Source organism: Chelonia mydas, chromosome 2, assembly GCF_015237465.2.
Source record: "Chelonia mydas isolate rCheMyd1 chromosome 2, rCheMyd1.pri.v2, whole genome shotgun sequence".
Taxonomy (NCBI): Eukaryota; Metazoa; Chordata; order Testudines; family Cheloniidae; genus Chelonia; species Chelonia mydas.
In genome coordinates, this window is record NC_057850.1 from 226447800 (window position 1) to 226472263 (window position 24464).

A 24464-nucleotide genomic window follows, 5' to 3' on the forward strand; every position below is an offset into this window, starting at 1 on the left:
CTAGTTTTCATGCTGTGTTTATTGTTTTATCATTTTGGTTCTGTTAACACTCTTTTTATAATGACATTACTGTAACATTTTTCAAAGTATTTTAAATAGTGGAAGAATTCACATGGCTTAATTTTATGTGACTTTTCCATTTTCTATATTTTGTCCAGTGCTAGTGCAGTTTCAGAGCCAATCTTGTTCCCTTAATTTAGTCTAAACACCAGTGATTCCAGGTTCCATTCCTGACTTGGATACTCCACTGCTCCAGGCAGAGGTGATGCTGTCCCACTGGGGGCACTAAGCAGGAATGATTGCCCACCCACCCCCATCACATAATAAAAAAGCGAATGCGGGCCCCCTTGAGCTGCTTGGGATCCTAAGTAATTAGTTAGTCTGCTTATGCCTAGAAGCAGCTCTGGCTCTGAGATCTGGAACAAGTCACGTGAGCACCTCCTGCCTCAGTTTTAACCATCTGTAAAATGAGTATAATGATACTTATTTCCCTTGTGGGAGTATCATGAGGCTTAATATATAGTAAAGCTCTTTGAAGTCTTAAGATATCAGGTTCTCTCTAAGGACCTGATCCAAAGCCCATTGAACTCAATGGGAGTCTTTTCATTTTTTTCATAATTATAACCAAGCTTGACTCCATGTTAACACAGGTTGTGGAGTCTGTCAGCATAGTTTTAAAAGATGCACAATGGATTTCATTGTGTACCAGAATGTGCAATAATTAATTATGGTAATTATCTTAGAAGCTAGAAAAGTTAAAGATATTTTAATCTTCATTAGAAGACTTTTTATTTTTTCTTACTAGGAATTTAATGATCTTCATGTGGAAGCTCTTGCAGTAGTGGCAAATTGTCTTGAGGATGTGGATACTATGCAACTAATTCAGCAGACAGGGGGCCTTAAAAAGCTACTTTCGTTTGCAGAAATGTCTACCATTCCTGATATTCAGAAGAATGCAGCAAAGGCAATTACTAAAGCAGCTTATGATCGTATGTTACTTTTTAAAGTTCTATGTTAATTTCTTATGGAAATCCTGTGGGGGTGAATTTTCAGCCAGCCTGAGGGTCACTTCCCAGCATGAGACTACTAATCGTGCTGGGAAGAAATAATTCCATAAATGAATTGCAGTTGCAAATCTTAGTGGTCAAAATAGCAAACAGGTACTAAATTAGATATAGAAACTGCTAATATGTGGGTATAAAATGCTTCCAAAAAGGGAATCTTGGCCTCTGAAAATTTGGGCCTTTATCTTTTATTTAATGATTTTAGATACCTGATATCTCAAGCGTTGTTTGCCAGAAAATATTCCTCATTGGCAGTGGATAAACCTGAATAGCAATAATTGGGCTAGTCCCCTTTCTTAAACCTACAACTGCTCATCTATATGTCAGGCAAGTTAGGGTATAAATTCCTGTTGCAGGGACATAATAGACTTTAAATGGCCTGTAGATTAATAAATCCCTGTGGAATTAGATAGCTTTTTTTCTGCTCTTTTAATAATTATTCATAGCATGGTTCCTATTTTTGCAGCCAGGTTTTTTTAATTCACCATTGAGTTGAGAATTATGCAGAACAAACTCATCGCTTTCGCCCATGCGGATGCTGTTTAAATAAGTCTATACATGAAAATACCTCTGGTGGGAAGAGTGGAGAGTTACTGCAGCTCCTCTAGGAATGAAAAATAGTGTGGGGTGAGTAAGGTCAATCCCTCAGGTTGTAATCACCTCCAGAGTGGTACCACCCCCACTAGGGAGGCTGGCATGTGCTAATTCAAACTGAGTCTCCAGAGACCAAGAGACAAAGAAAAGATTTTCAGTATAAAAGGCTGAGTTTAAACTAACAGGGCTTTCTTTCTGACCCAGTAAACAGACAGGACCTTCTGTCCAGCAGCGGTTTCAACCTATGAAGAAGGGTGCTATCTGTCTGCTGAAACAAAATGAAGGCCTTGAGTCAGTTCAAGTTCATACTTTTATACCAAAAGCCCTTTCTTTGTCTCCTAGTTTCTGGAAAACCCAGCTTGAACTAGTATACACAAACCACCTCGGGGTGGAACTTCTCTGGAGTTGTTCACAATCTCAGAAGTAATCGCCCCCTACAGTTTCAGTTCCTATAGGATAACACAATCCTATGTAAACCATTCATAAATGTAATACAAAGGTCCCCAAAGATACTGTATGGGGTTGCAATATCTGTCAAATCTCTCCCATAAAGAAGTGGGTATAATTAGGGTGCTAGTCTAGCATCCTAGGGGAACCCACAAGTTTGTTCCCTGGCTGGCATGTCTGCCAATACCTTTTATAACTTGAGACTTCAATAATGCACATAATAAACATTCTCTCCCCCAGCCAAATTTCTTTGTCAATCCCACCTCCTTGGAGGTCAGGCCTCGGAACCCAGATGGCCTAAACTCAGCTTTGTTGAGGGGAGGAGGAAGATTATTGCTTTTGTTCCCCGCGGTTGAGTTGAGATAAGCAGCAGTTCCTCTCCCCTTTGCTCAGGGTCCTTTATATTTTCATAGACCACCAGGCAGTCACAGACTGGAGGGGGCAGGGAAGCTCCCCCTTCTTTGTAGCTATCTCAAGTATCAGTTTCTTTGTTACCTGCAAGGTATATCCAACCCTACTTATCCCTGTCACCTGCTCCATTTGCATTTTGGCTGACATGGTCCCTTGCAGCTGGGAGCTAACTGAGGGGTCCAGTTAACCCATTCTTCCTTAAAAGCCATAATATCCCTCCCCAACAGCAAAGAAAATGGAATGTCTGCTAGCACATCTACAACCAATACTCCTGACCTTCCTGGGTCTGTATGGAAGTCTGTGCTGTAGGTAGAGTGAAGGCTTTTACACTGGGAACTTTAACCCAGGTTTCACACGCTGGGAGCATTTGATGGGGTTTCACTACATGGAGTTTAACTACGTGGAGTTTTAGCAATCCCAGTATCTCTCCATACAATTATTGTTTCCTCGTTAACTATCGCCTGCTCCCACTGGTGATCAGATGAATGTGCACCCCAGAGAGTGTAGCATGACATGTGGGCAGTAGCTTCGTGTGTGAATGGTTCAGCATGAAAATTACATGCCATTGATGAACTGGCTCCACCTCCAAAGGTTTGGTCGCACAGTGTATTCTGAAGTTGCGGTGGAGCTGGCCTTCCCAGCACTGCACTGGGCCTCAGTGGTTGGATTGGGAAATCCCAGGCAAAATGACCCAGCTGGCCACAGATGGGACATCATATTTCCACATCCATCCCAGGGCTTCTCAGAGGAGGCTTCCCACCCCTCCTCCCCCAATTTCCCAGCTACGGTTACATCTCTAGGATCTTTTCTCATTGCTGCATCCTCTGCTGTACCCTTTGTGGCACCATCTCCTTGATCCCGTGCATGTCCTGTTGGAGAAAAAGGAAGCTCTTTTGGCTCCTTGTCTGTAGGGGATACCCCAACCTGCCTCAGATTGTCTGAATGCAGCATTGTTTACCCTCTCCAATTTCTTCAGATCACAGGGCAGCGTTATACATTTAATTTATGTACATTTTGTAAACATATTATCTAATTTAATATACAGTTAGAAAAAACTCTCCTTCCCCTCCCCTGCCTCTCAGGTCTCCTTTCTTGTGTCCTCATCTAATTCTTCTCATAACCTCCCTAGATTGACCAATTGAATATTTACAATTATTTTTATTGCAAATGCTATATGAAAAGAGCAACTCTGCCCTCCAGTCCACACTATGGATCTCTATTCATTTTCTCCACTTGTCAATGGAAGTTCCACACGTGGAATGTCAGTGAGAGTTCTGTACATTGATGATTGGCACCATAGATTGGAGAGGAGGAGATTGTGTCAAGACTTTCATGATGTATTTTTCCAGTGTTGCTATTTTATTATGACATTCTGGGAAAAAATGAACAATAAGAATGTAAACACCATTTTTCATAGTCCTATGACAGATTTCCATGTACTGCATTCCAAGTAGATTACTTATGTTCCTACTACTACAATATATTTTTATTTCTTCTTTCACATTTACTTCTTGCATATAAACACATACCTCTCTTCCCCCTTTGCTCACCTTTTTTTGCATTTTGGTGTCCTACTGTTTTAACATCTACAGTACGACATTCCTAAAGCACATGCTGACAAGAACTACTCATAATTATTACTGTATCATACAATCTTATGTCCTCGGATATAACTGTCAGTGATGATGCATCTTCTCGTTACCTTTCTTTACAAACGCAATCAATGGTCTCAGTATAAAGGCTTGGTCTCTTCTTCATACTACGATATATGGCGTAGATCAGTGGTCTCCAACCTTTTTATGCCCAAAATCATTTTTTGAATTTAAGGACAACCCAGGATCTGCCCCACCCCTTCCCCAAAGCTCCTCCCCACTCACTCCATCCCCACCTCTCTCCGTCACTCGCTCTCCCCCACCCTCACTCATTTTCACCAGACTGGCGTAGGGGGCTGGGGTTCGGGAGCGGCTGCGGGCTCTGGGCTGGGGCCGAGGGGTTTGCAGTGTAGGAGGGGGCTCTGGGCTGAGCCTGGGGCAGGGGGTAAGGGGTGCAGGAGGGGGTAAGGGGTGCAAGCTTTGGGAGGGAGTTTGAGTGCAGGAGGGGGCTCTGGACTGGGGCAGACTGTAAGGGTGCAGGAGGGGATACGGGGTGCTGGCTCTAGGAGAGGGCTCAGGGCTGCTTTGGGGGGCTGGCTCTGCAAGGGGGCTTGGGGCTTGAGCTTGGGGTGCAGGAGGGAGTTTGGGGTGCAGGAGGGGGTATGGGGTGCTGGCTCTGGGAGAGGGCTCAGGGCTGGTTTAGGGTGCTGGCTCTGGGACGGGGGTTTAGGGCTGGGGCTTGGGGTGCGGCCTGCCGCCGGGCAGCACTTACCTCCGGTGGCTCCCGGTCGGTGGTGTACATGGCTGCCGCTAAGGCAGGCTCCCTGCATACCCTGGCCCCACACTACTCATGGAAACACGCCCCTGCAGCCCTGAGGGTGGGGAGGCGGCACGTGGCTCCACGCACTGGCCCTCTCTGCAAGCACCACCCCCGCAGCTCCCATTGGCCACAGCTCCCCGTTCCCAGCCAATGGGAGCTGCGGGGATGGTGCTTGCAGGCAGGAGCAGTGTGTGGAGGGAGACCCCTGCCCCTCTGCCCCTGGGGCTCCGGGGCCAGACTGGCCACTTCCGGGAGTGGCGTGGGGACCAGGCAGGCAGGGAGCCTGTCTTAGCGGCAGCCCCGCTGTGCTGCTGGAGATCGCAATCGACTGGGAGATCCTCTACGTACACACTGTAATGAGAGTGATCAGGTAAGGTGAGCTATTATCAGGTAAGGTGAGCTATTACCAGCTATTACCCCGCTGTCCTGCTGGTAATAGCTCACCTTACCTGATCACTCTCGTTACAGAGTGTATGGTAACTCCCATTGTTTCATGTTCTCTGTGTATATAAATCTCCCCACTGTATTTTCCACTGCATGCACCCAATGAAGTGAGCTGTAGCTCACGAAAGCTTATGCTCAAATAAATTTGTTAGTCTCTAAGGTGCCACAAGTCCTCCTTTTCTTTTTGTCCAATATATTAGCTCCTAGACATGGCACCAGGGAGAGAGGGAGATGTTAAATACATTGCTGCTAGACAGGCTCATGATCTAAAGTTAACTTCTCAGCTGAAGAAAAGGTGGAACAGTAGCAATTACCAGGAACAGTGTAGGGGTAAATCAGAATCAACCGTATGCAATTGTGTTTTGGGAATTTTTTGTACTGTAAATGTACTAAACATGGAACATTTGTAAATTCATTGCATTAGTAGTATGCCTAGTGTCTGATATAGTACTCGATTATTACTCTGATTAAAATGTAAGTGCATGACTTCTTGGGCAGAAATCCAATATAGTGCATTATAGTCCTGAGTCAGCATGTGATTTCATCATTAAAATCTGTTATAACTATACAGTAATCTGCCCTTTGCAGGTTTGGTGAACACAGCTGGATTTTGAGAACATTTCCAGCAGGGTAGAGAAAAAGAATTATGGTCTTGCATTAAAATGGAAATTGTACCTCTGTTATGATGGTACATGTATCTATTTTCTGACGGCAACAGTTAGCTATAAACCAGTGCCAGTTTCTGAAATAAGTAGTGTTGGCAGCTGTAGCTGAAGTTGCTTTTTTCCTGATGGATGTGATGCTAGTAAACACATTATTTTTTTGCATGTCATCCTTCAAAAAAGTATTTGCCTTAGCTTTTCTTTGTTGGGAAAGATGTCACAAAAGGGTTACACTATATGAACAAAGCAACTTAGGTGGGATAAATATTTTATTAAATTTTGGACACCATCTTTAGTTCAGTGTTCTGCTTATATAAGGCCAAACTGGCAGTTTAATCACTGTGCTTTGTTGTGCCACAAAATTCTGTATTTAATACAGTTCCTTTGCAGGGCTTTTATTTTGTACATCCAGAGTTATGGATTGCAAGCTTTGACCCTGATTCACTGTTGTCTCACAAATAATGCAGTCATTTACATGAGTGCAAAGTGAGAACAAAATGTATTTAAAATTCTGTAATTGTAATTTAGTAGTATTTTTCATCCACTTTGACCTAACTTTGCTTTGGTATAAATTATTAGAGAAGGTGCAGGGCAATAGTGTATTGGGCTCTTTGTTCCTAGTTTTGGGGTAAAAATGAGGAGTAGTAAAAAAAACCAACCTAAACAAGAGTTAGTTCATGATGGGCTCAGTGCTCAAAAACAGGATGAGGTGTTGGTCCTCCAGACTCTGCTGGCTGCCTGTGTCTGATTGCTCTGTGTAGTATTAGATCAATATATTCAAATAATTCCAGGGTCAAGAGATTTATGAGCATGAGAAGTGCTTTGGTGCAAAATGATGCTGCTTTATTGTACATAAAAGGCCCATAATAAAACCCAAATGGACAAGCTCATGCAAATAGAGATAGGGTCAGCCAGAAATATTTGTCCTTAGAATACAATTGGAAAATGAAACTTAAAATGTTAATAATTTTCTTTATATATACACTGTAATAGTATACAATAAAGTCAAATCAAAATTTGCTGTTCTAGATTATTTCTAATACATTTGAAATGGCTATATTTACTAGTTTAAAGGAACTACTACAGAGTATTAATGTTCTTAATTTGCCTTCATGTAGGCAGTAAATATATTTTTTACCTATATTTGAAAAAAATGTTCATCCTTAATCACACATGGCATTTGGAAAAATAAGAATAGCATTTTAAAAAAATACAAAAATTCCATATAGCAATGATGAATTTGCCATATCAAAACAAATTACTGAAGCAAGAAGACTCCCCTAGAGAGCGTTATTAGGGATTACAGACTAGTTTGGCAAGCAACAGGTCGGAAGCAAAGTCTATTACTTGTCAAATCAGTCTGTAATCCCATTTAATGCCCTCTTGAGAGAGTTGGCTGTTACACGTCAATGCTGTGCCAAGTTTCTTTCTGCTGTTGCTTAAAATTCTCCCAACACTTGAGTTTTTGTGTATTATACTTTGTGATGTAGATTATGTAGCTTTGATGAGTATAAAATATGTAGAAACTGTCTGGAAAAGAGAAAACGATAGCCTTGTGATATGTATGCATTGAGCCATTTCTGCAGTAATAGGGCTTGATTGAAAATCTAGTTTTCATTAGCTTTGGTCAAACTGAGAATTTTTTTAAGCCAAACCAAAACTATCACAGAAGTTCTGTTTTTATTGAGAAGAACAATTTTCAATAACATAAAATAATAAATTTATAAAATGAATGTAAATGTTTTAGATAATATTAAAATTATCTTCTTTTTTTCAGTTAGACCACAGATTGCGGGCTGCATCTTGCCCTAGGCTCTGATTCAGCAAAGGATTTAAATAGTTGTGGCAAAAATGTCAAAAGTGGCTAAGTGATTTATATATCTGTCTCATTGAAAGTCAATGGAATTTGAGCTCTTGAATCACTGATGAACTTTTGAAAATTTTACTCCATATGCATAACTTTAAGCACATAAGTAGCCCTATTGCTGTCAATGGGACTACTCACAAGCATGGGTTATGCACATGCTTGAGTGTTTTGTTGGCTCTCGGCCCTAGTGATTACAGTGATGAAGAGCAGCAGATATGCTATCCAGTGCTTCCTTTGCTACAGACTCCTGCCAGTCAGGGAGGATGCACTCTGGTGTGCACTTTATTGTTACCCTGAACAGGATTGCTGACAGCAACATGTAGCCTTGCTGGGTGAAGGGAGGGAGCTGGACATGCCCTCTAAACTTCAGACCACACCTATTTTGAGGTAGGTGAGTTCTCCAAGCTTATAGGCCAGCCCTCCTTTGAGTGCTGTGGAAAGATCTTGTGCTCCTTCTTGTATAGTAGGAGGAGACTTCCTGTGCACTCTTCCTTGCCCCGGCACATCAGTGCAGCATAGGGCAAGACTGAGCCCAAGTCTTTTAACATTTTCTTTAAAGCTGCATTTTAATGAAGAACTATGAGTTGCACGTTTTTTATCTGCCTTTGTCTTTTGTTTGGTCCATATAATACTGTGGCTGATATGGGAACCATCAAGTACACAGCTTAATTGTTCTTTTACTTGTATATTTGCCTTTAAATTTCATGTACATGACTCCTATTAGCATGAACTGAGGGAAGAATATATCCCTTAAAGAGTATGACTGTAGTAAACAGAAAATGTGAAAGCTAAATCACTGAGTCTGCACAATCAGGAAACAAACTCTCGACTGAATTTGGTTATTTGTGTTTAAAGCTGGTTATTAAAATGCATCCTTTTTATCTCCCTTGCCTTTTAATGCGGGTCTCTGCCCAGGAGAGGTGACAGCTGAGGAACCGGGAGCTAGAGTGAGTGCCCTTGGTGGACCAGGAGGGAGGAGTATAGGTGCAATTGCCTTGAACTGTGATGCCACATGCTGGGCTTTAGTCTCTCATTTGTATCAAAAGCAAGGAACAAATGTGTGAGATCAAATAGATGTCGTTCTCATTTGCAATCCTATTTCTATGAAGATTAATGCTATTTTTTGTTTGTTTTGTGTAAAGCTGAAAATAGAAGAATTTTGCATGAAGAAGAGATTGAAAAGTGCCTTGTAACCCTTTTGGGAACTGACAATGATGGTGCTAAAGCTGCTGCTTCTCAAGCTATTTCTGCTATGTGTGAGAGTTTAGCAAGCAAAGATGCTTTTGGAATCCAAGGTGAGTAAATTGGGGAGGAGATGGAGTTAGCTCCATTAAGCTCCATTTTGTAAGGACCGTATTATCATTTTACAGTTTCCCATGGGTTATTTAAAGCAGCATATGTACAATTATTTTTTTAAAGGGATTCCCCAGCTAGTTCAGTTGCTAAGCAGTGAGAATGAAGAAGTAAAAGAAGGTGCTGCCATAGCTCTGGCTAATCTGACAACAGCCAGTCCTAGCAATGCAAGGTAAGTGTGCAATTTGTAAATAACTATGTAAAATACTAATCTGGACATACTTTGATTTTTAAAAAATTCTCCAGTCAATGTCCTAGATCTCTAGTCAATGTCAGTGGGAGTTACACATACATAAAAGAGAGCACAGTATTGTAGCCAAGAGGCCAGACTTTAACCTGCTGCAGCTACCAGGGGAATCTCTTGATGATGATGAGCTGGTATGGCAGTTCTATGCCACCCCCATTAGTCCTCAATGTAAGGGATGTGGTCAGGACATCCCTACACTATGGTAGTGTCCAGCTGCAAACTGTTCATTGAGGCCCTGGGCAGCCGATGTAAATTACAGCAGCCTTTGGCTGAGCTGATCTATGCACAGATCAAGGATCAGGGGAATGTAAAGCTGGCTTAAATTTACTTTTCTGTTATCACACAGTCCTGCACCAACCTTAGATGGACTGGTGAATCTGATCTTAGGTCTGCTTTGTAGATCAGAAAGCAATAACTTACATTAAATGGGTGTGCAGGATGAATGCTGTGTGACTATAATTACTTGCTAACTTCACTTGTAAATGAAACTCTTTTCTGAGTCATAGATGAGCCAAAGAGTAACTTTGGACTCATGAATGATAAGGCCAAACCCTTTGCTGATACAAATCAGCATAGCTCCAGCTCACCAGCTGAGAATCTGGCCCCTATTTGTTTTATATTCATATAACTAAAAAAAAAATACTAACCCTTTTTTTAATTTGGAAAAAAAAATCCAGCCTGAGATACTGTAATCCATATTCATCCTAGAACTGGGTTTGTTTATTGTTTGTTTTTAGTTTTGTTTTTGTTTTTTGTCTCACTTGTAAACCACTGAAAGTAAATACATTTAATGGGAATGCAGATATATCTTTAAATGATGTGAATTTGCTGTGTAATGATGTTGAGGATATTCTAGTCACAAATGGGACTAATGAGAATAGAACCATTTTATTAGTTATGTATTAGTTCCTTCTTATAAGCTCGCAGAGTGTTAAATCATAAAGCCAACAGCAACATATACATTTTGGTGTGACAAGAACAGCATAGTGGCTAACTTAAAGAGGGGTAGCCACTGGGGAAGAAGCACTGCGTCCCTGACTGAGGGAGACTGCTGAGGAGACCAAGGAGCAGTGAGCGAATGGTGTGACTGAACTATAGAGACATTTTGAAGTTAGGCCCCTCCAATTTTATGTCCGCCTTGCCCAGAGGCATAGGCGCCGACTCCATGGGTGCTCCGGGGCTGGAGCACTCACGGGGAAAAATTGGTGGATGCTCTGCACTCACTGGCAGCTCCCAGCCCTCCTCCCCCCCGCCCCCCCGGCCCCAGCTCACCTCCACTCCGCCTCCTCCCCTGAGTGCACTGCCGCTCCGCTTCTCCCCCTAGCTCCCACCGCTTGCTGCACGAAACAGCTGTTTCGCGTCGGGAAGCGCTGCGAGGGGAGGAGGGGAAACGAGGTGCGCTCTGGGAAGAGGCAGAGCTGGGGCGGGGATTTGGGGAAGGGGTCCAATAGGGCAAGGAGTGGGCAGAGTTGGGGTGGGGACTTTGGGGAAGGGGTTGTGATGGGGGTGGGGCAGAGGCGGGGGAGAGCACCCACCGGCACCTGGAAAAGTTGGCGCCTAGGCCCAGAGGGACCTAAGGCTGTGGCAAGATGCTGCAAAAGGTCCACAATGGGATGCTACTTGAGCTGTTATGCTTATAGAAAGCACACACAATTTTTTTATAGGGGAAAAGGCAACACGCTGCATTTATTGAGAATACAGCAGTTAGCATATGCTTTTTAGTTACACACATACACCATGCACACAGTTTTGCCAGTCGATGTTTATAGTTGTTAGTTTAGAGTTTGGTTTGATTTAGTGGCCAGCCAGATTGGTTCCAGAGGGGAGCTGGGCTTTGTTGGTTGCGATTTGATGCTTTTGGAGCTGTTGGCAAGACGAACCCAAAGCCCTGTGGCAGTGCATTTTGTTTTTATAGTTTTTTGTTGTTGTTGAAGTTTATAGATTTTGCTGTGTTAGTTTATAATTGATTATTTTTAGTGGGTGTTATTTTTTGATGGCTTAAAACACCTTTGGGAGGGTTATTTTGTTTGGTTTTGATTTAATTAATTATTTTGTGTTTTAAGGATGCTAGCCTTTACTTTAGGGTTGTTAATTTGCCCCTTTTTAACCATGGGTGCGCATTGATTTTTTTTGGCGTTTTGGTGGGGTTTTTTGGCCATTTGGCTTTAAAAATGGCCTTTATATATATATGATAGATGCATACATTTTTTATTTATGCAAATAGTTTTTTGCAGAGACCTTTAAAAGGTAACAAATAGCAGTGTTTTATGTTGAATAAGAAAGGCATTGTAAATTAGACCTTACCAAATTTTGTAATTATTTTTTTTCATACTGGGGCTTGGGCTTTTGAAATTTTTAAAATTTAATTAACATAGACAAAGACAAAACTTTGTTTGTTGCCTACAAGGCATAAAAAGAAAATGGTTAATATTAGTATTTACTATTTTATTTATTTATTTTAATATTTTAATTTTTATTATAAAACATACAATGTATACAGCCAAAACATAATTAATTATATAGCACAGTACCCATGGTACAACATAATTTCCCTTTTGACCCTTTGAGAACAATTTTTGAGTCATATTTTATATAATTGTTTCATAGCAATGTATTGGGAGGTAATTTGAGCTTGTGGTTGCAAGTTGATAAACATTTTTTTTATTTAGAAACACATACAGAACATTTTAATTGGGCAAACACGGGATAGTACCAATACAATTAACTATGGATGAAGCATGATTGACAATATACCTTTGGAAGTGGGAGACCAGCTTGTAAAAACATTATACCAATGATATGCAGTGAGGTTTTTTTAGAATTAGCAGTTTTAATTATGTTTTTATTTGCATGTGTTATTTGGAGAATTTGTTTTTTTATATTTTTGGGGTTTTTTTGTTTTGTTTTTTTTCCCCAAAAACTGAGTTATTTTTGCTTTTAGAAGCAGATGATTAGCTAATTTTTGCCAGTTTAAACCAAGGGAGATGGAGAAGTTAATCAAGGAGGTGATTACGGTACTTTGAGCTTTTTTTAGCTTACAGAGGTAATAAGTGTGGTTATTGGTGTATAAAGTGCTAGCATTGCATTTACACTTATTTACTGGTGGCTGGCTAATACTTTTTTTTAAATATTGTTTTTTAGGATATAACACATATATATTGTTCATTATATAAAACACGTGTTACATTTTTAAGTTTATTTTAAATGTATGTTCTTAACGATGTATTTTTATTGCATGGTTTTATGGTGGCAGGCAGAGAGAGGCATACCCATTTACAAGGGTCCCACTTTGTACACTGTTGTGTATTTAGAGTAACAGCCGTGTTAGTCTGTATTTGCAAAAAGAAAAGGAGGACTTGTGGCACCTTAGAGACTAACCAATTTATTTGAGCATGAGCTTTCGTGAGCTACAGCTCACTTCATCGGATGCATACTGTGGAAATCGCAGAAGACATTATATACACAGACACCATGAAACAATACCTCCTCCCACCCCACTCTCCTGCTGGTAATAGCTTATCTATAGCTATTACCAGCAGGAGAGTGGGGTGGGAGGAGGTATTGTTTCATGGTGTCTGTGTATATAATGTCTTCTGCGATTTCCACAGTATGCATCCGATGAAGTGAGCTGTAGCTCACGAAAGCTCATGCTCAAATAAATTGGTTAGTCTCTAAGGTGCCACAAGTCCTCCTTTTCTTGTTGTGTATTTAGTAGGTTTTTGGGTGGGGGGTTGGCCCATTGATCCATAATGCGAGGTAACTAGGAAGATCCCATGGTCAATTTTGATAGTGGCCTGGCTTTTCATAACTTTGCCTTTACAGATTGTTGATGGGCAATTTTGATAATAATTTTTTTAGTAGCAGTTTAGACTTAATTATGCTGGAGGCATATTCTATTTATTTATGCTTATAGGCATTAAATAAAGATTTTTGTTGTGGTTGTTTTAAAAGGTGTTTTAGTATTTTAATATTTTTTGATATTACCCAGAACATTTTATGTTCGAGTGATGCTAAATTGAGAATTTGCATTTTAGTGCATTTTATGGCTAAGGCAGTTTTATTTTTTAATTTTAGCTGTTTTTGTGATGTTTATAAGGTGAACTTTAAGTTCCACTTCCCCGTTCCAGGCATAAATATTGGTATTTTTTAGTGGCCTTAGGATTTGATTTGTATTTTTATTGTATTATTTTAAGAGGATTTTTGTTTTTTTTGATGGGGATTTATGTTTGATTAGTTAGGAGGGAATTATTTTTGACCAGGGAAGAGATTGTGGTGGGCTTTCCCAAGATATTTTTAAATATCTGGGACATACAGGCCCCCAAGAACAGGGACTGCTAAACCTTATACTGGGGTTTTATGGATTTGGAGGGTAGTAGTGGTTGAGCCAGCGCTTTATGTTTTGAATTTTAGGAGGGTGTTTTTGTAAAAAGTTTAAGACATTATTATTTATGCAAAAAATTTAATTTGTGAGACGTACCCATTTTAATTTTTTTTTTTTTTAATACAGTAAACTAGTGGGCTGAGGCGGTCCACTATGGAATAGGGTTTTGTTTGTTTTGATTTTAATGCGTGGCCCCCCTTTTTTAATTTGAGATATATGGTTTGATTTTTTTGTTTTTTATAGGGCTGTTTTAGTATGCTTTTGTGCATGGATTTTTTTATTTATTTGTTTGATAGCTTGATTAACCCTATATTGGAGAGTGGTTTTGTTTTTCTGCAGCTGCTTAAGCCACTATAAATATTTATGCTGTGTTACATTAGGGATTTTTTTTTTATTTTGTGTTAGGTGGCTAATGTTAATTATAAGGTGCATTGATTGTCCAAACGTAATTTGAAAAGGCTGGATTTTGGTTTTTAGCCTGTTGCTGCTGCGAATAGCTGCTAGAATTAGAGGCAGCTTGTCTGGTCAATTTTTTTGGTATGACTTACTATTTTTTTAATGCTTTTTTAATGCCTAGAGGTGTTGGCTTGATATTGCCAGAGATCTGGGTATACCCGATCCCCCTGCTGACCCCTATTCGCTCGTCCTTGGGAACGACCCCTAGCATATTCCCATTGATCCCTTTTGTACCGCTTTTGTTTGTATAGGTAACTGCTGGTTTTATTGCCACCACATAAGAGACCTTTTTTGTATATATATATTATACATTATACATATTTGTATATTACATCTACCTATCTGTTCCCCAAATGTTGCCATTAGACCCAGGAAACCAACGTTGTCAGTGACTACCAACCTATCCAAAGTGGCTCTAATTTCCGGGGCTGCACATACCCACATGAGTTGATAGACTTCCAGGGTAGTTAGCCCTTCCCTTTTTGCAAGTAAAACTGCATTGGTAAACCATCTAGAAAAGATGTCTCGGTTCAGGGTCCCCAAATGTCAGCCATTGTCTTTAAGCTGGTGATCGATACTGGAACTGTGGTAACGGTTGTGCTACCCCCACCCACTACGGGAGTTATTAGAGTGGTATGTTGGATCGCCGCTACTGGGGCCATGGGAGAGCACCCATTGTGTATACATTTTTGCGGACTATTTCATATATTTTCCTCCCAGGTTTCCCTGGGGTCCCATATTTCTTCCTCCCAGTCAGGGTTTACCCTGGACAGTGTTTGATCCCATTCTTTTGCTGTGACTGCTGCAACCTGGTGGATTGCGAAGCCTAGCTTCTAGTTAAGCTGCTTGATAATCAATTTGCAGCGATTATGACTTGCAGGAGCTCTGCCTTGTTTTAATATTAGTTTCTTTACTATGCCCTGTAGGACTTGGGATTTTTTTTTATTTTATTTTATTCTTTTATTTGTTTTAGTAATTCTTTTTCCCTTGCTTTTAGTTTTTGTACAGCGTCCTTAAGCATGTCCAATTGGCCGTGAACCCCTGTAGTCAATACTTTCCATATATTGGTGTTTTGCTTTCTCGCACCGAGCTTTTCATGCAGTGCAGTGTTTTTTGCTTGGCAATTGACCAGCCGGAGGAACACCTCATTACAGGCTTTCCACAATAGCCAGAGTGCAGCTGAATCCCTTTTTATTAGGGTTGAAAGGTTTATAAATTTGAGATTTGTTTAAAAGGGGTAATCTTTTGCACACACGGCAGCTTTTTTGGCTCTACCTGAGCATTTTCCTTAGGGGACTCCTTTCATAAGAATAGCCATACTGGGTCAGACCAAAGGTCCATCCGGTCCAGTGTCCAGTCTACCGACAGTGGCCAATGCCAGGTGCCCCAGAGGGAGTGAACCTAACAGGTAATGATCAAGTGATCTCTCTCCTGCCATCCATCTCCACCCTCTGATAAACAGAGGCTAGGGACACCATTCCTTACCCATCCTGGCTAATAGCCATTAATGGACTTAACCTCCATGAATTTATCCAGTTCTCTTTTAAACCCTGTTATAATCCGAGCCTTCACAACCTCCTCAAGCAAGGAGTTCCACAGGTTGACTGTGCGCTGAGTGAAGAAGAACTTCCTTTTATTTGTTTTAAACCTACTACCCATTAATTTCATTTGGTGGACTCTAGTTCTTATATTATGGGAACAAGTAAATAACTTTTCCTTATTCACATTCTCCACACCACTCATGATTTTGTATACCTCTATCATGCCCCCCCTTAGTCTCCTCTTTTCCAAGCTGGAAAGTCCTAGCCTCTTTAATCTCTCCTCGTATGGGACCTGTTCCAAACCCCTAATCATTTTAGTTGCCCTTTTCTGAACCTTTTCTAATGCCAGTATATCTTTTTTGAGATGAGGGGACCACATCTGTACGCAGTATTCAAGATGTGGTCGTACCATGGATTTATATAAGGACAATAATTCTCCGTCTTATTCTCTATCCCTTTTTTAATGATTCCTAACATCCCATTCGCTTTTTTGACTGCCGCTGCACACTGCTTGAACGTCTTCAGAGAACTGTCCACAATGTCTCCAAGATCTTTCTCCTGATTAGTTGTAGCTAAATTAGCCCCCATCATATTGTATATATAGTTGGGGTTATTTTTTCCAATGTGCATTACTTTACATTTATCCACATTAAATTTCATTTGCCATTTTGTTGCCCAATCACTTAGTTTTGAGAGATCTTTTTGAAGTTCTTCACAGTCTGCTTTGGTCTTCACTATCTTGAGCAGTTTAGTATCATCTGCAAACTTTGCCACTTCACTGTTTACCCCTTTCTCCAGATCATTTATGAATAAGTTGAATAGGATTGGTCCTAGGACTGAGCCTTGGGGAACACCACTAGTTACCCCTCTCCATTCTGAAAATTTACCATTTATTCCTACCCTTTGTTCCCTGTCTTTTAACCAGTTTTCAGTCCATGAAAGGATCTTCCCTCTTATCCCATGACAACTTAATTTACGTAAGAGCCTTTGGTGAGGGACCTTGTCAAAGGCTTTCCGGAAATCTAAGTATACTATGTCCACTGGATCCCCCTTGTTCACCTGTTTGTTAACCCCCTCAAAGAACTCTAATAGATTAGTAAGACATGATCTCCCTTTACAGAAACCATGTTGACTTTTGCGCAACAATTTATGTTCTTCTATGTGTCTGACAATTTTATTCTTTACTATCATTTCAACTAATTTGGCTGGTACTGACATTGGACTTACCGGTCTGTAATTGCCAGGATCAACTCTAGAGTCCTTTTTAAATATTGGCGTTACATTAGCTATCTTCCAGTCATTTGGGTACAGTAGCTGATTTAAAGGACAGGTTACAAACCATAGTTAATAGTTCCACAATTTCACATTTGAGTTCTTTCAGAACTCTTGGGTGAATGCCATCTTGTCCCAGTGACTTATTGCTGTTAAGTTTCTTAATTAATTCCAAAACCTCCTTCAGTCTGTGACAATTCCTCAGATTTGTCTACAAAAGACGGCTTAGGTTTGGGACTCTCCGTAACATCCTCAGCTGTCAAGACTGAAGCAAAGAATTCATTTAGTTTCTCTGCGATGACTTTATCGTCTTTAAGTGCTCCTTTTGTATCTCGATCGTCCAGGGGCCCCACTGGTTGTTTAGCAGGCATCCTGCTTCTGATGTACTTAAAAAACATTTTGTTATTACTTTTTGAGTTTTTGGCTAGCTGTTCTTCAAACTCCTTTTTGGCTTTTCTTATTACATTTTTACATTTAATTTGGCTGTGTTTATGCTCCTTTTTATTTACCTCACTAGGATTTGACTTCCACTTTTTAAAAGATGCCTTTTTATCTCTCACTGCTTCTTTTACATGGTTGTTAAGCCACGGCGGCTCTTTTTTAGTTCTTTTACTGTGTTTTTTAATTTGTGGTATACATTTAAGTTGAGCCTCTATTATGGTGTCTTTGAAAAGTGTCCATGCAGTTTGCAGGGATTTCACTCTAGTCACTGTACCTTTAAATTTCTAAATTAGTTAAATTTCTTTAACTAATCTCCTCATTTTTGCATAGTTCCCCTTTCTGAAATTAAATGCCACAGTGTTGGGCTGTTGAGGTGTTCTTCTCACCAGAGGAATGTTAAATGTTATTATATTATGGTCACTATTTCCAAGTGGTCCTGTTACCTCTTGGACCAGATCCTGCGCTCCACTCAGGACTAGATCGAGAATTGCCTCTCCCCTTGTGGGTTCCTGTACCAGCTGCTCCAAGAAGCAGTCATTTAAAGTATCGAGAAATTTTGGCCCTGCATTTTGTCCTGAGGCGATATGTACCTAGTCAATATGGGGATAATTGAAATCCCCCATTATTATTGAGTTTTTTATTTTGATAGCCTTTCATGTGAATATTTTGTATTTAAGGTCTTTGGTTGGTATTTTTAATTACTTTTAAGATTTTGTGTTGCCCACACCAGTGCCGAGGCTTACAAATTCCTTTTTTCACCCCTGTTGACCGTGCCAGTGCCGGGGCTTACAAATGTAACCTGTTCCGGGCCAGAGGGAGAGATGCTAAGCCTCCCTCTGTATAACTTGGACTACTACCACCAAGGGTTCATACACCAAACATAAAAATCTCTCCCAGGATCAGAGCAAGAAGCACTAAGTTCTCCTCTTGTGCTCAGTTTTGCTATAGCTGAGGGTGTATGCACCTAGGATTTTTCAGTTTGGAGCGAGGATCTCTAAGTCCTCCTCCTACTGCCCGACCTTTACTACGATTGGGGGTATACCCACCTCCAATTATTTTCCCCCCAGCAACCTGGGGTGGAGAGAGGACTGCTAAACCTTTCTTCTGTTTCTTAGCCCTGCTACGACTGAGTGTGTGTATACCTTTTAACCATCAAAATTCTCAATTCATAGAATACCAACAGTGAAGACAATATTAACCACAAATGGTTCCCTCTTTACTGCGCGGTATCTCTATGACTGGGGGTGCGCACACCTGAATGATTGATCACTTTTAAGTGTGTGATATACCTTCTTAGCAGTATTTTCAACTATTACAGCGCATATTCTTCCCCTTTTGCATTCTCCACCAAAAATGTTATGCTTATACAAAGCACATGAGATTTTTTTATAGGGGAAAAGGCAACAAGCTGTATTTATTGAGAATACAGCAGTTAGCTTATGCTTTTTAGTCACACACATCACATGCACACAGTCCCGCCGGTCGATGTTTATAGTTACCAGTTCAGAGTCTGGATTAATGTAGTGGTCAGCCAAATTGGTCACAGAGGGGAGCCGGGCTCTGTCGGTCACGATCCGATGCTTCTGGAGTTGTTGGCAAGACGAACCCAAAGCCCCAAGGCAAAGCACTGTGTTCTTATAGTCCTTTTTCTCTGTTGAAGTCTATGGATTTTGCTGTGTCAGTTTATGACCAGTTAATTTTCAGTGGATGTTATTTTTTTATGGCCCAAAACACCTCCAACAGGATCATTCTGTCTGTTTTTGATTTAATTAATTATTTTATGTTTTAAGGATGCCAGCCTTTACATCAGGGCCATTAATTTGACCCTTCTCGACCATGGATGCGCATTGATGGTTCTCTGACGTTTTTGAGTTTTTTCAGTTTCTTCACTTTTTTTTCCTTGGCCATCTGGCTTCAAAAATGGCTTTCACACCTTATTTTTCCCTGATGCACACATTCCTCATTCACACAAACAGTTTTTTGCAGAGACCTTCAAAAGGTAACAAATAGCAGTGTTTTACGTTGAACAAGAAAGGCATTGTAAATTAGACCTTACTAAATTTTGTAACTATTTTTTCCCCACATTGGGGCCTGGCCTTCCGAAATTTCTCGAATTTAATTAACATAGACACAGATAAAACCCTGTCTGTTACTTACAAGACATGAAAAGAAAATGGCTAATACTAGTATTCAGTATTCTGTTCATTTATTTTAATACCTTAATTTTTACTATAAAACATGGATATAGCCAAAACATAATTAATTATATAGCACAGTACCCATGGTACAACAGAGTTGAGCCTCTCCAGACTGTTTGGACTACAGGGGCCACACACCAAATTGAAGGGACAGGGCTGGGAAGTAGCCCAGGGCAGTGGACTTAGACTCTTTGCTGGGAAGCGTTCCTTCCATAGGGTCCCTTCTTAAGGACTGAAGTGCCTCTGCTAGGGGAGCAAGAGGCCAGAAGTCAGGTGTTCCAATCACTAGGCCACTGGCCCTGCATGCATCCTATTACAAAACTGGTAGAGAATGAAGGCAGATGCCCTAGTCCCTGCATAAGGAAGTCTGGGCACAGGGGGAAACACCCTCAAGAAAACGCCTCCTCCCATAGCTTAATGGAGGTGGATCAGCTGCTAAAATAAATGGCCAATCAGAATGCGCAGCAGCAGCAGCAGCAACAAGTGATCAGCAACAAATGGCCAACCAGCAGCAGCTGTTGATCCACAATTTAGCAGCCCAACAGCAGCAGCAGCTGGTACAGCAGGTGATTGTGATACTACAGCCATCTGACACAGCAGTGCCAGTGAGCCTCAACCTAGCCATGGCCACTGCCTGTCAGGCTTACCAAGATGCCGCCTGATGACAATCCTGAAGCCTTCCTTGAAATCTTTGAGCAAGTGGCTTTGGTGGCCAGATGGCCCCTAAACCAAAGAGCTGTTTTGCTGGCTCCATGCCTAACTGGGGTGGCACAACTGTATCATGCTTTAGAGACCTTGTTGTGGCACGAGAGTATGGTCAGGTCAAGGCAGCCATTCTTGATGCCTGGGACATTGTGGAAGAGACGTTCTGGCAACACTTCCACAATGAGCGGTGTCCTCTGGGACCAAGGCCCCACTTGGTTACCCAGAAGCAATGAGATGAGGATGGGTGCTCAGGTTGCCAAGCTTGTCCTATTCGAATAGTTCACCCACTAGAGGAAAACAATGAGTGATGTGACATCATTCCAAAACCCTGACTGACACTGCTCATCTCATGGAAAATTGTCTGGTGGCCAAGACCCGATACTAACAGTCCACCAGGGACCTGCTGGGACCAAGGGTCCCACACTGCCAAATGATAGAGCGGGCCATGGAAGTCAACATCTTGAGGGGCTTCAACCTACTCCCTCCTCACCTGGACTCAGGAGTGGACTGACGATCAAGAGGCCCATGGATACCCTGGACCAAATGTGCAGAGCCTTTGACCCACACCTCAGACTGAGAAACTGACGACCCACCAGAGTTTAAGAAGGGAATATCACTGGTCCCCGAACTAGGGGGATCCCATGCAGAGGGACCTCCCAGATACTCAGAGGAAGGCCCAATCATAACAGCAAACACCAAGACAGGTGTTTTGCTTGTGGTCTTCCAGGGCACTGGTTTCAAGATTGCCTCTATATGGAGTGCAGCTTTGAGAAGTTTTGGACCCAAGGGGCCTGAGCTTGACAAGGAAACCCTGCAATGTTGACCAGACCCATAAGATATTGGTAGATGTGGTGGGGCTTGTGGACTCAGGGTGTGCTCAGACCCTGCTGTGGAGCTCGGTGGTCCCAAACCCAGAGTTGACCCAAGGCACCATTCTGTTATAATGTGTGCATGGTGATGTAAAATCTTATCCCCACATTCAGGTGGCTCAAACAGTGGGTGAGCATACAAAGTCCCTAATGGACTGCAGTCCCTCTTACAGATCTCCTTAAAAAGGGTGTCCTCTTCCCCTATGCAGCATGTCTTCTCCTGCACCATACATCCAAGGTCACACTGGTGAAGGTGGGGGTCACACCAGCAGGGGCAGGTGTGTTCTCTCTAAGCTGTGCGCGTGTGCGCGTGCACACAGATCCTAAACCCTGTGGACACGGCGAAACACTGCGTGCACAAAAAATGAAATACTACATTGGAGCCAGGCCGAAATATCATTTATGGGCGACTTTTGACATTGTTCGCCTGCCATCTATCAACACAGCCAGATTCTACTAGCTGGCAAGGGGGGGAAAGGAGGGCAATGAATCGTACCCCTCCCCACCAGCATTTCAAACGTGGAAAGTTGGTCACATCTGGACTGTCGGGACCCACACATCTCCATTTTCCTGCGTTTTTTTGCCGCAGATGCATGGACGTGATCAGAGCTATGCACAAACTTCCAGTATCCTGATCTGAATGATCTCCTGTTTGCCCTTTTGTTGAGTCATGCTGTTAAGCGCATTGAAATAGTAGCCATATAATAAAAGTATTAATTTTAAATAAACCAGTGTGGTAAAAAATCAATCCCAAAATGTCACTGTCTAGAGGTCTAAAGCGTAAAAGAACAGCGACTTCATTTAAATCTGGATGGTAGGATGAGGCTATAGAGACGGTTACACTGAAGTCACATAGTGTAGAGCTTGTTAAACTTCATGAAATATTCACGTATGATGAGGACAACGGAGTGGTTTGTGTATATTGTCAAGATGCCAGAGCTGCGGGAGAATTTTCAACAGGAAGAATGTGGAACTATGTATGGAAGTTGGATTTCTTAAAGCGTCATCTGTCAAATCCCTATGTTCAAAATACAAAGACTTTCTTGCTGAAGAGATTGTTATAGTCAGTCAGTACAATGACTTCAAGTTTGCAGTAGCCGAAAGACTCAAAAGCCAATTGGTTTTAAGTTTCCCGGATATGGTGACATTTGCTCACCAGAACAAACAGTTTCAGAATCTTGCAAAGTTGATGGATATTGGAGGAACATTCCTAGCATCAAGTGCAGACTGTGAGCATGGCTTTAGCTTAATGAACGCTCTAAAAAGCAAACTATGGAATCGTTTACAAGTAAAATAGATAATTTTGACATGCTGGTGTGTATTAAGAGTTACCAGCTGGATGGAGGACTGATAGATCTGGACAGAGTTTGTATTGAATGGGCAAATGAAAAAGATCACAGGGAAAACCAAGGTTAGTTCAGCAGTCTTTGACATTTCGACCAATAAGGAAATTAAAATACATTTGTAATTACAGATCTTATTCTTGGTTGATAATCATTTATTGATATTTTTAGGAACATTTTAAATTTAAAACACAAATGCTTGTTTTTCTTTTTTTACTTATGACGTCTCTATCTGAAAACCCATATAAAATGACATAATGGCATACTTATTAAATTGTCTTTATTATATGTTTATCAAAATCTTTTCGGACATGTGTATAGAATGACAGGTGAAAGTGGACACAACGGGCTGAAACTCTGGAATGATAATGATCATGATTAATATGCTTGATATATGCTCGTGATTGTCTATAAAAAAGATCATAAAGCATAATGCTTAAAACTAACTTCTGCTTCATGAAGAATGGTTAAATTTCCTTTTTTCTTAGTATTTAAAAATGACATTTATAAAATAACACGGTGTAAAACTATTTTTATCTCAAATTGCAAATTAACACTTTTTAAATGTATAAGCATTTTACTCGCTTAGGCGCATTTGCCTCACAGCTCACAAATTTGAACTCTGCTTCAAAAATTTGCACAGAAGAAATTTTTTTGTGCACACGACCTGTCAAAAATTAGAAGGAACATTGGGCAGGTCCACGCTGTTCTTGGAAGTACCGGAAGTACCTAATAAGGGGAGATATACTTGGTAAAGCCAAGAAACATGACACCAGAACGAAAAGGGTTAAAGAAAACCTATGAGACTAGCTAGCCCTGCCCTGTTATAACTGCAGCCAATGCTAGGCTTGGAGGAAGAAGAAAAGGCGAGAACCTGGCTCAGTTCAGGGCTGATTGGCAAAGAGGCAGAAGCTAGCTGCCTCCCTAGAGGGGAGCATTACTAGAAGCCTGGCAGCTGGGGCAGCCATGGGGGAAGACGCACAGCAACTCTGACTAAAGGAGACTGCTAAGGAGACCAAGAAACACAGAGGTGCCATGTCAGATATTGATGGTAGGGGGCAACATTAATCACTATTCCAGGGGCTACTTAGGCACATGAAAACACTAGGTTTTTTTGCAGATACCTTAGAAATTAGCTGACACAGGAGCACTGTATCTAATTCCTAAATAAAGAAAGGAAAAATATATAGAAACAGCAATTAAAGCCATATTTTAAGTTTATATGTAAATTTAGAACAATCAAGTGATATTACAGCAAGATATTCCCAATCCCAAGCTTTGAGGTATCGGTTTTGGAACCTTAACATAGATATCTGAAACATAGGTTTGATACTTTGTACACTATCTTTGTACAATAACTTATTTAAAAATAAATAAAATCGGCTTAAAATCTGCTTACTTTCTCTGTTACTGCCATTATCTACTCTATTTTAGTCAATTGTTTTTCACTCCACTAAAAATGTATTACTTAATTCTAACATATGTGATTAAGTTTTTTTCTCTTTTATTAAGAATGGGAATTCATTCTTCTAATTATTTTGGCATTTATGTTTACCAATTACAATCATGTGATAATACTTAATCCTTCCATGAGTGCAGGGAACTGGACTAGATGAGGTTGCTTCCAGTCCTATGATTGTATGATTCTGTGTACGTGACTCACTAACATTTGACACCATTATTACCATTAGTATCAGACTTGGAACCACATTTATTTTCATACGAATTTTAAGTTATTTTACAGCTATAATTAAAAT

At 40.9% G+C, this 24464-nt stretch overlaps 1 protein-coding gene across 6 annotated transcripts in view; it reads left to right on the plus strand.

Moving 5' to 3' along the window:
- The window catches only part of ARMC3 (armadillo repeat containing 3), a 116564-nt gene that overhangs the window by 37577 nt on the left and 54523 nt on the right, over nucleotides 1–24464 (plus strand). For all 6 annotated transcript variants that reach the window (XM_043541323.1, XM_043541321.1, XM_043541319.1 and 3 more), the window contains exons 9-11: nucleotides 806–989; nucleotides 9044–9196; nucleotides 9321–9426. In XM_043541323.1, coding sequence (XP_043397258.1) covers nucleotides 806–989; nucleotides 9044–9196; nucleotides 9321–9426 — 443 coding nt within the window. The remainder of the gene's footprint in view (nucleotides 1–805; nucleotides 990–9043; nucleotides 9197–9320; nucleotides 9427–24464) is intronic.